General features: G+C 42.4%; 1 protein-coding gene across 5 annotated transcripts; it reads right to left on the bottom strand.

The window, feature by feature from the left end:
* Nucleotides 1–1,106: 1,106 nt before the first annotated feature.
* On the bottom strand, nucleotides 1,107–13,238 carry LOC144987430 (butyrophilin subfamily 2 member A1-like). Of its 5 annotated transcripts, XR_013651312.1 has the most exons (4): nucleotides 9,220–13,238; nucleotides 5,042–5,237; nucleotides 3,488–4,928; nucleotides 1,107–3,326 (listed from the first exon to the last, which is right to left on the bottom strand). XR_013651312.1 is itself a non-coding variant. In XM_078936840.1 (3 exons), the coding sequence occupies exons 1-3, from the start codon at nucleotides 9,281–9,283 to the stop codon at nucleotides 3,178–3,180; spliced, it is 570 nt and encodes a 189-aa protein (XP_078792966.1). In that variant the 5' UTR covers nucleotides 9,284–13,213; the 3' UTR covers nucleotides 1,107–3,177. The 5 variants fall into 5 exon arrangements, 2 of the variants coding, with proteins under 2 accessions (XP_078792966.1, XP_078792965.1); XR_013651310.1 differs by having other exon boundaries at nucleotides 3,488–5,237; XR_013651311.1 differs by lacking the exon at nucleotides 9,220–13,238 and having other exon boundaries at nucleotides 5,042–9,213.
* Nucleotides 13,239–13,951: the final 713 nt, after the last annotated feature.

Consider the following 13,951-nt stretch of genomic DNA (forward strand, 5'->3'; position numbering starts at 1 on the left):
TACGTGTTTTTCACTGCATGCTATGCTCTGCATGAACATGTGACAAAGATGATCTGAATTTATCAGGAAATGCTGCTGATGGAAAATCTGAATCTGCTCTAGAAACTTCCACAGACCTGCAGAGCAGGAACAAACCGTTCCATCTGTCAGAACTCACCGTAGACAGAACGTCTGCTTCATCAGGATGAAGAGGAGCGGTTCTGTAGGTGGACAGCAGAACCATCACAGAGATCTGCAGAGGACGGAGCTTCATGGTTCTGGTGGGTTCAGGAAACAAGAACTCTGCTGATGATTGACGGACAGGAGGGAACCGACATGCAGGGGAACGGACAGAGGATCCTGCTGGAGAACGTGCTGGAACAAGTCCAGCAGCAGACAGAAGTTCTGGAAACTCTTTGGAATGTGACGGGTTCAGACCTGCTGCAGTCTAGAACTTCCTGAACGTTCTCTGAACAATCCTGACAACAATGATCTGCTTCTCTACGTCCATGAAACCAGAACTCTGAAGAAGAACCTGGACTGCAGGAAGACACGACTGCAGCTCTGAGGGTCAGACGGTGGGTCTGCTTCTTCATCTGTGCTCCGTGATGAAGATGAGGGATTGTCTGTCATGTGAAATGGAGACATGAAGCTGGAGTCACATGTCTGAGTCGACCAATCAGCAGAGAGGACGCGTCTGCCTCAGAGAAGAATGCAGGACCTGCTCAGACCTGCAGCTGCTCTTCATCACACTGACAGGCCAGAACCTGAACAGAGGCAGCCTGCAGAACACAGACGGTTCTGAGGAGAACCTCCTCATCAGGAGGTCTCCACAGTTCTTCATCCTCCTGCAGAGATTTAGCTGAACCTTCATCATCTGAACATCCATCAGGAGCTCCTGGTTCTTCACGTCAGCGTCTGATCAAAGCTCCATCAGAGTTCTGCAGACTCTGAGAGGAGGAAGCTGTGAGACCAAACCTGGAAACGGTTCAACCCACAACCTGAAGCTGCTGAGGACGGATCAGAGTCTTCTTCAGAGGAAGAAATCTGGATCTGCTGATGAAAACATCTGGCTGCAGCAGAAGATCAGCAGCTCTAAGACAGATGGACTCAGACAGAGGACGAGGTTCCTTCAGGCAGATTTTTATTGGACTGAAAGCAGTTTTTGGGACATCAGAGTATTATTTTAAACATCTGCAGGCCTTCAGCAGGAACATCTGCCGATGATCAGCTGATGTTCCTGCAGAAGGTCACTGAACTCACTTCAGCTTCAAAGATCTCAGCAGAAACACAGAAAGTTAACGTTTCCACATGATGCTTGGGTGAAAACTGACAATACCTAAAGAACATTTAACACAGAGTACAAAACCATCAAAATAAAAGATTTTATTTCAAAATAAAAGCCTGGAGGCAGAGTTTTCCTCTGAAGTCTTTGGGTTTTTCTAGTAGAGCAGTTCCTGGGCGGCTTTGACCTTTGACCCCGCTCACATCTTCTGCTTTAGTGTCATTGTATGCATGACAATGACAAATAAAGATTTATTTTCTTAAGGCTTGAAGGTTTGACCTGACTGAGGAGGAAGTGACTGATCAGGTTTAGACGATGTTCTAACGTTCTAACCAGTAGATCTGCTGCAGAACATCACTGCAATAGAACCACAGTTTCACACTTTGAACAAAAACTTTACAACATTTTATAAAATAATACTTCATTTGGTTTAAATGTACATTTAGAACAGAATTTCTCCTTCATGAACTCAAAGTGAATAAAGTTTGTTTCCTTCATGATCTCCTCTGCAGATGTTTGATTCTGCAGAACTTCTTTGACCTGAACGTCTGTTTTCTTCAGGCTGTGACCTTTGACCCCAGAGGTTCAGCTCCAGTGTTGCTGTTCTCCTGAAGCTGCAGATTCAGAATACATTAACTGAAAAAGCGGTTTAGTAGCAGTCGCTGAAATGTTGGGCTGTTTACTTCTCTGGGTCAGGGGTCGGGAACCTTTTTGGCCAAGAGAGCCATAAACGCCACATATTTTTAAATGTCGAAAAGAGACATACAATAATGTAGAGTCCCTTTCCCACACTGAGGCACAGAGACTTAACCTCTTTTAAGGTTCTTTATTCTGGTTACTGTAGACCGCAACAAATGCCGTTCAATTAATTCAGCAACTCCTGGATCTCTCCCGCCGAGACGAGAGAGAGCGCTTCTCCCAACTTCATATTCCCCTGCTCCCGCTCCAGCCCTCCCATTTCCCTTATTCGGCCCATAGCTGAACCCCATTGGTCCAAACTACCTAACAACAAGCTGAGCGACAGAACTGAGAGCCAATCAGATCTCTGCTTGATGCGTTCATTGAACTCCAGAACTTATAACGTGGCCCAACAGCCACCCAACTCAGTCCGCGACAATTTGTTTAAAACTAAATATACAAATGAATGTGTGCATTTGATGTAATTTCAACATTTTTAAAGTACAATAAGTCTGTGGATTCTTTTTAATAACATTGTTATGCTGTTGCTAATAAATGATGAGTATTTCTCGTGGTAGTTTTGCTGATGGTCTAGTCTGGTTGATACGTGGTGAGTTTCTGCTTCATGCAGGCGTTGAGACTTCCATCCGTTAAACGTGATCTTAGGTCTGAATGTTCTTTAGATGTGAGACAGACTGCTCACATGCAGACCTGGAGCCAAACACACACTCACACGCTGCAGTGAGTGACGGGCAGTGGGTTTTACGTTTTTACAATCCCAGCGCGATTCACCTGCTGCCTGTCCCCACAACACCTCAGCCCCACCCTCTGCTTTCTTCCTCTAACATCCCGTCCCCGCATCTGTGCGCTCTTTCTCAGAGAGAAAACGCGCAGTTTTAGGCACGGCCATTCACAGGTTTCCAGTTGGTACAAACTCTGTGAAATAATAGATAATAGTAAACGGATAATGCTGGCGCTGATTTTTCTCCCGATACTACTGCGCGCCTCTGGCATCGCATCGCGCCCGAGAAGGACTGGTCTAATGAAAAAAAAAGTATAATTAAAGATTTGTCTGCGAGCCACATGTGACCATCAAAAGAGCCATAAATGGCTCGCGAGCCATAGGTTCCCGACCCCTGTTCTAGAGGTTTATGGGATGTGGGGTACCATCAATAATGTTAGGGTCACGGGTCATTTTCTGTCAAAGGAGACATCTCTGGTGTTAAAGGTTAAACTTAGAGATCGTCAATCTTTTTGTCTGATGATTCTCCAGAAAAACGTCTGGATTTCTTCTTGTAGATCCAGAGTAGAAGAACCAGAACAACAGCCAGAACTGGAAGAGCGATCAAACCCAGAAGACCACGACTGCCTCCATCCTCATGTCCTGCAGGAGAGAGAGAGGATGATGAGTGCAGAACAGAATCCTCTCCTCTTCCTCATCAGAGCAGCTGCTTCCTGCAGAGTCTCATCAACAACATCTTCAGAAAACACGTCTGATCTGAGACCTTTACTCTGACATCAAGCAGGAACACAAACACTGCTCACCTGGAGACGGGTCAGCTGGAGACGGGTCACCTGGAGACGGATCACCTGGAGGAACCACGGACAGATGGATTGTGCAGATCAGGATCAGAGGATCTCCTGATGGATCATTTCCATGTAGAACTCCACACTTGTATGTTCCAGAGTCATTAATCGTCACGTTCTTCAGAACCACAGACAGATCTCCATCCTTCATCTGACTGTCCTTCAGAAACACTCGGTTCCTGAAAGATTCATCTGTAACTGATGGAATTGGTCGTCCATCTTTGAACAGAAACACAATCTCAGAATCTTTTCTTCTACACTCTAGAAGTGAGATCTCCTTTTTTTCAGGATCTTCACACATCAGAGTGACGTCATCTCCAGGTTTCTTTGTGATGTTCTGTATTCCTGCAGGAGAAGAACACAGAGAACGTTCAGCTCCTCTCAGCATCTCAGAGGTGGATGTGAGGAGATCCAGAACTTTCTGGATCCTCAGTAGCCTATACAGTGTGGATGAGACCACGGATGGTGGTCTCTAGACCCTGTTCCTCAGGAGCTACTGTTCTGCAGAGAACCCTGCTGATTACCTGGACCAGGTGTGTTCAGCCAATCAGAAACTGGACGCACTCAAGCTGGTTACCTACAAAACAAGCAAGGCAGTAGCTCAGGAGGAACAGGGTTGGGGTCCCTGGTCCAGCAGAACAGGAGCAACCCATCCCCCCTAGAAAATGGTTCAATTCAGCTCCAGAGGAATAAATCTATCCAGACAGCATTTCTTCATTATACACAGATGACTTTAGAGTGCAGTGATTGGTCCCAGTCATTCTGAAGCACAGACTGTATATGACAACTGGACTGAGTGACCCCGCCCCCCTGCTGTTCCAAACAGGAAGTACCTCCAAGAAGCCCAAAGACGTCTGTGGAGAAACAAACATCAGTCTGTGATCAGAAGAAACTGGAGAGGTGAAGGTGACAGTGGTGTCAGTTTGCCTACCAGCCACGCCTGGGGGTGGAGGATGCTTTTATTCACCTGCTGCAACGTGCTCACTCTTACCTGGATGGAGGGGGGGACACTGTGAGGGTCACATTCTTTGATTTCCCCAGTGCGCTCAACACCATCCAGCCCTGATTACTGGGTGAGAAGCTGCAGCGGATGGGTGTGAACGCAACCTTGGTCTCCTGGATCATTTACTACTTGTCAGACAGGCCGCAGTTTGTCCGGGTGGGCGGTGTCCTGTCTAACGTGGTGAGGAGCAGTGTGGGGGCCCCACAGGGCTCTGTGCTCTCTCCCTTCCTGTTCACTTTGTGCATCAGTGGCTTCCAGTACAACTCAGAGTCTTGCCATCTTCAGAAGTTCTGTGATGACTCTGCTGTTGTTGGCTGCATTAATGGTGGGCAGGAGGAGGAGTACAGGGATCTGGTGGATAAATTCATGAGGTGGTCTGGAGCAAACCACCTGCTGCTGAATGTGGAAAAGACCAGAGAGATGGTGATGGACTTCAGGAAGAAACCACCAGCTTCCAGCCTCTCAGCATCTTTGGCAGAGATGTGGCAGAGGTAGAGGAGTACAAGTACCTGGTAGTAACCATCAACCACAGACTGAGCTGGAAGAGCAACAGCTCTGCTGTGAATAAGAAGGCCAGCAGCAGACTCCACTTCCTGAGGAGGCTGAGGTCCTTCAACGTGTGCAGCAGGATGCTTGAGATGTTCTAGCAGTCTGTTGTGGTCAGCACTCTGTTCTTCTCTGTGGTCTGCTGGGGGGGCAGCATATCTGCCAGGGACAGCAATAGACTGAACAAACTGATCAGAAGAGCTGGCTCCTTGATCAGATGTAAGATGGACTCATTTGAATCTGTGATGCAGAGGAGGACTTTGAATAAGCTGGTATCCATCATGGATAATCCTGAGCATCCTCTCCATCCTGTACTGGATGGTCAGCAGAGCTCCTTCTCCAACAGGTTAAGGCAGCTTCACTGTCACACCAACCGCTGCAGGAGATCCTTCATACCTCACTCCATTGGACTCTAGAACTCATCATCCATGTGCAATAGATAAACTCATTTAAGGTCTGTCTGTTTTTCTCCTGAGGTGTCAGGCAGTACAACTGTTTTTCACTGATGTTTCTTTCTGATTGATTGTTCTGTTCTCTGTTGTTTGAGGAACGATGATCTAGTCAGGGCACAGAAACAACAGTGCCGCAGAGCTGAGCGAAAGTGGCGCAAGTCAAAACTCCAGGTTCATTATGAAATGTATAAGGGGGAGTTGTACGCTTACAACCAGATCTTATGCAGAACAAGGGAAAGGTACTTCTCTGAAATCATTGGAAGTTGCGGCAGCAACTCTCGTGTCCTGTTCACAACAGTAAACAGATTAACTAACCCTCCAACCCAGCTACCAATAGAACTGGTTTGCACACCTAAATGTAATGAGTTTGCTGTATTTTTTAATGACAAGGTTCAGGGTAGGGTTGTGCCGATGGACGATACCATCGTCCATCGTGATGGGTGAGTGACATCACGATGGAGAGACACCATCGTGATGCCACGCCCCCGCCACGTTACGAGTCGACACCATAAGCCGCGGTTACATGTGCAAAATATCTTGATGGGATCAATTGTCTGATTAGAATCCAACCGTGTAGATGGGCACAGAAAAATGTTTTCAGAATAAAACAAATGTTCACTAAGGTTACACTTTCGATTGGAATAAATCATTCGCACATGCGCAGTAGGGTTTGAAAAACCGGAAGAGGATATAAGTTCCGCCGAACGGCTATTTTTTTTTTCAAACTTTATTGAATGTAACAATTCAATACAAAACCATGTTAAACAGCGCCGAGCGGCTATATACATTGACATGTCAGCTCGGTAATATGCGAGACGATATTCTAAACGTACTTTTAATAATGTTACGATTAGTATGAAACACCTGTTCGCTCATCATTTGAATTTTAATCCGTGTGGTCAGTGCTTTTTCTGAACGAAGCCGGAAAGAAGCCAGGATTAGCAGTATGCTAACAACATTAGCTTTGGGTGGCGCTGCATCCTGGCTGCACGTAAACATGTGGGAATAACATCAGCCTTTATTTAGTCGGGACACGACTGGAAACACAAATCCACGTGATTGTTTGAATGTTTTCTAAGGACTGAGCGCCATTTCTGCTTTGAAGCTCACACAGCCCCACAGAGCTGTGTGTGTGCTGATGATCCAAGCTGTGCTCAGTCAGACACACACTTTTAGACCCAGTTCTGAGTTCGGTAGCTCGTAGCCTCGTACCCCTAGAGCTGCGGGACAGATCGCAGTCTTAAATCTCCCACACATACCGCTCATGTAACAAAGCACCCCCCCCCCCACCCATCAAACACAAAGCTGTAAGTCCGCGCTCCGCCGGTCCACTTGACTAGTTAAGTGCGGGAGCGGACCACTTCTTGTCTATTTTGTTTGTTACTTTTATTGTTAAAGTCACTTCCCTCAGTTTATACTGGATCATCGCGGATGAATCATTAGTTGGGAAATAAAATGAATAAAGTAAAATAACGAATAGCAATTATATAAGAACGAAAAATGTAAAAATACCCCCCCGACGATATCATCGATATCATCGTCCATCCCGATGGTTGACAGCAAACATCGTCAACGGCCAATTTAAGGGGACATTGCCCAACCCTAGTTCAGGGCATTAAAAAAGCCATCAACTCCACAACACATATAACTATCGAACGGCCACCTACTCACTCTAAGCTGACTCACTTTGTACCTGTCACTGACCAAACTGTCCAAGAGACCATCACCCGTCTGAGCTTGTCTACATGCTGCCTTGATGTGTTACCCACTAGATTTCTAAAGTCTGTCCTGAACAGTGTGTTGCCATCAATTATTCAAATAGTTAACATGTCTCTTCAATCTGGAATATTTCCAGAGGCCTTAAAAACTGCAGTCATTAAACCCCTCCTGAAGAAGAGCGGTCTTGATCCCACTGTACTGAATAATTACAGACCTATCTCTAATCTGCCATTTTTAGGAAAAGTCCTTGAAAAAGTTGTCTACCAACAGCTCACTGACTTTCTCTTATTAAACATTTCATTTAATGACATCCGCCTGAACACTGATGATGGCAAAGTCTCTGTCTTAATCCTGCTAGACCTGAGTGCTGCCTTTGATACTGTTGATCATAGGATCCTTTTGCACAGACTCCAAGACTGGGTTGGCATCTCTGGATCTGCCCTAAGTTGGCTCAAGTCTTATCTGGAAGACAGGAAATATTTTGTTGAAATTGGGAGTTGTGTCTCAGACTACATGGCCTTGACTTGTGGTGTGCCCCAGGGATCGATCCTGTGACCCCTTCTGTTCAACCTCTACATGCTGCCACTAGGGCAGTTAATACGCAGTAATAACATATCTTATCACAACTATGCAGATGATACTCAGATCTATGTGTCACTGACAACAGGTGAATATGGGCCGGTGGATTCACTCAGCCACTGCCTCCAACAGATCAGTGCATGGATGCAGAACAACTTTCTCCAGCTAAACTCAGACAAGACCGAAGTTATTGTTTTTGGCCCACAGAAACAAAGAGAAAGTGTCAGCAGCTACCTTCATTCTCTGTCTCTTAAACCCTCAAATCAAGTCAGAAATCTAGGGGTAATCATGGACTCTGACCTGAACTTTAACAGCCATATCAAGTCAGTAACATCAACGGCATTTTACCACCTGAAAAACATTGCCAAAATTAAAAACATAATCTCAAAGCGAGACCTGGAGATACTTATCCATGCATTTGTCTCCAGTAGGTTAGACTACTGTAACGGCCTGCTCACCGGCCTCTCCAAACGAGCTGTAAAACAGCTTCAGTACATCCAGAATGCTGCTGCTGGAGTCCTGACCAGAACCAGGAAGTATGATCACATTAGTCCTGTGCTCAGGTCTTTGCACTGGCTCCCTGTACCTCAAAGAATAGACTTCAAAGCAGCTCTGCTTGTGTACAAGTGTCTCCATGGCCGAGCACCAAAGTACATCTCTGACATGTTAGTGCCATATGAACCATCTCGTACTCTGAGGACCTCAGGGGCCGGCCTCCTGTTGATTCCCAGAGTCAGAACTAAACAAGGGGAATCAGCGTTTCAATATTCTGCAGCTAAAATCTGGAACAGCCTCCCTGAAGTCGTAAGACAGGCCTCTTCTGTGTTCATGTTCAAATCTAGACTTAAAACATTTCTGTTTAGCCGTGTATATGACTGAAAGGTACTATCTGCACTTTTCTTTCCTTCCTTTCTTTTTAAATCAATTTTCAAATGTTTTCTTTTCTTTTAAAGTAAATTTTATGTTGATTATTTCTATGATGTATTGTGATTTTAATGCATTTTTCTGTTTTGTGAAGCACCTTGAATTACTTTGTGTACGAATTGTGCTATACAAATAAACTTGCCTTGCCTTGTTTGTATCTTCAGCGTAACGCGCTGACGCTGAAACAACCCAATTTCCCAAGCTGGGATCAATAAAGTATCTTTATCTAATAAAAAATTGTCTCAGGGAGTGAGCGTGTGTAAATGTGAGTGTGTGGCCCTGCAACAGACTGCCGATCTGTCCCGGGACAGACTGCTCAAACACGGACCTGACCCAGCGTGTCACATAACGGATTAAGTAAGGAGGATCCGGAAGTTCCTGCTTCCGGATTCGCGTTTCGTTTCACACAGTCCGAGTCTTCGCTAACATCGCCGGATCTTCTCGTATAAAGATCTGAAGGGTTTTACCTGCTGAAGATCCACGAAAACATCCACTGATGCACAGAAACACGCAGAAAACTCTGACCGACATCCTGGCATCAAACCGTTGGGTCCTAACGCCTTTGTCACTTCCGGCTGCTGCGGGAAATGACGTAATTTCTTTCTTTTTTTTTTTTTTTTTTTTTTAATTGATGCAGAACAAAAGTGACATACAGCAAAAGAACAAGGAACAATAAGCTGTACATCAAATGTCCAAAATAAACGCCAGGGGATATACAAGCAAAAAAAATAAACTTACACTAAATTATACAGCTGAGCAAGGTGATACGTTTTAATAGCTTTTTTGTTTGTACTGGGGGAAATGGAATGTAAGTAACATCTAACTTGGGCTAGTAAATCAAGAAAATTAGGAGCTTTATTGCTGAATTTAGATTTGTGAATATAATACTTGGTTAATAAAATTAGAAGATTTATTAAATAAAATTGAGATAAAAATGTCTTATCATAATTAATGTAACCAAATAAGATGTTTTTCCAGGTTAAATTAAAATGTGGATAAATTTGAGTTTTTATCAAATTTGTCATTTTGTCCCATATTTTTTCAGTGTACTTGCAGGTCCAAAAAATATGCACCAACGTTTGCTCAGACTGAGAACAGAAAGAACAGTTTTTATCAATATCCCTTTTTAGCCTTTGCATATACTGATTTGTTGGATAAAACCTATGAATGATCTTGAACGAAACCTCTTTCACTTTGTTGTTTATAAAATATTTGTTTGGCAGAAGCCAAACCTTTTCCCAACACATATGACCATGAAGTGAAGTTCAGAAAGTTCTGTCCGGGGATTCAGTTTTTAGCTCCTGCTGGAACAGTCTTCGGATGGTTTTGTTTTGATTTGTCAAAGCAGAGAAGCAGAGTTTTCCGACAGCAGTGTCCGTCACATGAAGCTGTGGTTGGGGAGAAGATGGAGTAGGAGTTCCTTTATAAAGATAGGTGAGGTTGAGGGAAACGGCATCAAAAACAACCGAAAAGTCCTTCATAGAAACCGGGATCTGGTAGAATTTGGTGTGAGTGTAAAGTTGACCTTGTTGATTGAATAATTGACTAACTAGTCTGATATTATTATCAAACCACTGTTGGATAAAGATAGTTTTGTTTTTGTAAAGAATATATCTATTGTTCCAAATGGAAAACCTGTGAGGGGAAAAATTATGTTTATAAATCATGGACCAAGCAAGTAACATCTGTTTATGAAATGAAGATAGTTTGATGGACGCTTTGTAGGTGCAAAGCAGGAAAAAGTCGAGGCCACCAACCTGGGAGAAAATATAATTGGGAATGAAGTTCCACAGAGAGTTCAGATTTTTCAAAAATTTTCTTATCCAATTAATTTTAAAAGTCATATTTAGGGTACTGAAATCCAGGAAGTTCAGACCCCCACTAGTGTAATCATTCATTAGAACAGATTTCCTTATATGATGAGTTCGGTTTTTCCAGACAAAGTGGCATAGCAGTTTATCAACAGTTTTGCTAACGATGTTACTGACATAAAGAGACTGAGCGGCATAAATGACTCTGGAGAGCCCTTCAGCCTTGGAGAGGAGAATTCAACCTTTAATGGAAAGGTCACGCAAGAAGAGCCAGAGGTTAAACCTCTTTTTCATTTTATCAATAACTGGAAAAAAGTTGGTATTACCTCTATCATTTTCAGTTTGAGAGGATATTATGCATAGATACGTGACTGATGTATTTACAGGAATATTAAAGAGTGAATCCGAATCACAAGATTTAATTGGGAGAAGTTCACATTTTTTCAGATTTAATGAAAGACCGGATGCTTTGGAAAAAGACTTAATTATATGTATTGCTAATGGAATTTGTGAGCTGTCTTTAAGAAAGAGAGTCGTATCATCGGCGAGCTGACTTACGACAATAGATCTACCAGCGATGGAGATCCCTCGTAATGGACTGGATCTAATGTGGTCACAGAGAAGCTGAGCTACAAGAAGAAATAGATATGGAGATATGGGACAACCCTGTCTAATCCCACGTTTTATATCAAACCTAGGTGATGAACCATGTTTAAGTTTAATAGAGCAGGTGGCATTGTTGTAAAGAGTTTTAATGACTTTGCAGAAGTAGTCACCAAAACCAAATTTTTGTAAGGAGCGATACAGGAAGTTATGTTCTACTGTATCAAAGGCCTTAAAAAAGTCCAGAAATAGCATAAAAGAGTCATGTGCAATTAGATAAGAGTAATCGAGTATGTCTAAACTAAACGAATGTTGTTTGTGATTTGTCTGTTGGGTAAAAAACCTGATTGTGATTCATCTATTACTGAGTTAAGAACAGATTTAATTCTTTTAGCAAAAACTAAAGCTAAAATTTTATAATCATTATTAAGAAGACAGATGGGTCTCCAATTATCAATATAGAGTAAATCTTTGTGAGGTTTTGGGATCAGGGTAATAAGACCTTGGGTCAGACTCCAGGGTAGGGTGTCATTAGAAATACTTTCATTGTAACCCTTGTGCTATCATAGGCACTTTAACATTGGGAGTTGGGTCATCTAGACCCACTAGACAGTGCGCTGAACTTTTTTTCTTCAATGATTTGTGATCTTCACTGGTGTCCATGGATTACATGAAATCTTTCCACCTTTATCCACCTTTGTCATGGTAGGAAGAACACGTAAAAGTAAGGGTGGGGTCATCTAAGATAGCACAAGGGGTAAACTTCCAGTAAAAAGGGCGCCATCTGCTGGTAGAAAAAAGTATAAAATTCAGAAGTTAATCCATCAGTTCCTGGAGATTTATTTGGTTTTAACACCTTAATGCAGTCACAGACTTCTCCAAGACTTACTGGATCATCACAAAGCTCTTTTTCAGAGTCTTTAATTGTTCTGGTACTGTTTAAAGAATTCAAAAAGATTTCAGCCTCTATTTCTGAATATTGTGATGAATACAGATTCTTATAAAATGATGAACAATAGTTGGAGATTATTTTAGCATCACTACAATTTATGTCATTAATTTTTAACTCGTTAATAGTGTTTATTTGTCCTTGATGCTTCTCCATTTTAAAAAAATAAGAGGAGTTTTGTTCTCCTTGCTCAAGCCATTGTTTTCTGGATCTAATAAAAGCTCCTTCTGCTTTTCTTTTATAAACTTGATCCAAGTCTTCCTGTAGTTTGATCATTTGTAGTTTCTGCTCATCTGACAGCTGTCTGGAGGTTTTTGTGATAGTACTGAGATGCCTGTGATTATGTCATGCTCTTGTTGCTTTCTTAGTTTAGCTAAATTGCCACCAAATGATATTAAAAACTTGGCTGATTCATATTTAAACAACTCCCAATTAACTGAGAAAGAGTTCCCAATTTGGCTTTATTAAAAAATGTTGAAAGAAGATCTTTAATTTTTGTTTGCACTTCTGTAATTTTGAGCAGCGAGTTGTTTAATTTCCAATAATGAGATTTACTGACATTTTGTGAGGGACACATAACAATATCTATACGGACAGCTTGATGGTCACTAAGTGGACACGGTAAGACATTGACTGAAATATCCTTATCTTGTAAATCACTAGAAATTAACCAAAAGTCTAATCGAGAGAGGGCTGTTCTAGATTTATTACTCCATGTAAAAGATGGTATATTAGGATGTTTGAGTCTCCAGATATCCACCAGTTTAAACTGTTCCATAAAAGATTTGAAAAATATATTTTTGCGATTATGATTCGAGGGGGGCCACCGATCAATTTGAGGGTTTAAAGTCATATTAAAATCTCCCCCCACAATAATTGCAGAGTTTGGATATTTCTGAAGCCATTTTTTCAATGTACTCTCAATTATAAGAAATAGTTGTTTATTCTCTGTGTTCGAGTTGTAGCCGTATATATTGAAAATAATTATGATATTATTATTGTAATCAATAACTTGCCCAACAAAGTGCCCTTTAGCATCAGATTCTGTAAGCAGAACATTCCCGTTATATTTATGTTTTAGGGTTAAAACTGCTGCTGATTTTTCAGATGATGAGAAAACCATAAACCGTCCCCCCCCCACCCCCCACTGTGTTTTCCAGACATTTACATCAGAACAAACAGAATGAGATTCCTGACAAAATAAAAGATCTGCATTCAGCTGCTTAAGAAATAAAAATATAGCTTCTTGTTTGATATTACTTCTTAACCCGCTGGCGTTGAGGGAAACAATAGACAATGAAATATTTAGAACAAGAAAAAATCCTCTCAAATACTAAGAAAAGAAACGTATCCTCTGAGCTTAACCTGCACATTAGTAAATGTGTCAAACACAATAGCTCAACAATATTTTGTGAATACTGAAGGTATTCAAAACATTCCCGAAAGAGGAAAAACTGAACTAAGCCCACATCTGTATATTCTGGTTTTGTGTTTCCAAGTGGGCCTCGGTAAATTAGAAGTTCAGTCAGATCCATCCTGTTTTAGTTTTAGTGATTTGGCAACAATGTCAGAGTATCACATGACCACCAGTGACCTGATGACCTGACCTTTTGACCGTTGATGAGGGCTCTGCTGCCCACAAAGTAAGCTCGTTTTCCCTCCTCTCTGGCTTTTTGGATGAGGGGCCACACTTTCAGCCGGGCTTCTCTGACAGCTGTGGAAAGATCCTCGGCAAAGCGGAGCTTTTTCTCTCAAAGAAAGGAGCTGTTTTTAGCGGCTCTCCAGGCTGCATCTCTGTAGGATCTTTGGGAGAACCGGATGATGATGGCTCTGGGC

The sequence above is a fragment of the Oryzias latipes genome, chromosome 18, assembly GCF_053564925.1.
Source record: "Oryzias latipes strain Hd-rR chromosome 18, Olatipes_Hd-rR_3.1".
Taxonomy (NCBI): Eukaryota; Metazoa; Chordata; class Actinopteri; order Beloniformes; family Adrianichthyidae; genus Oryzias; species Oryzias latipes.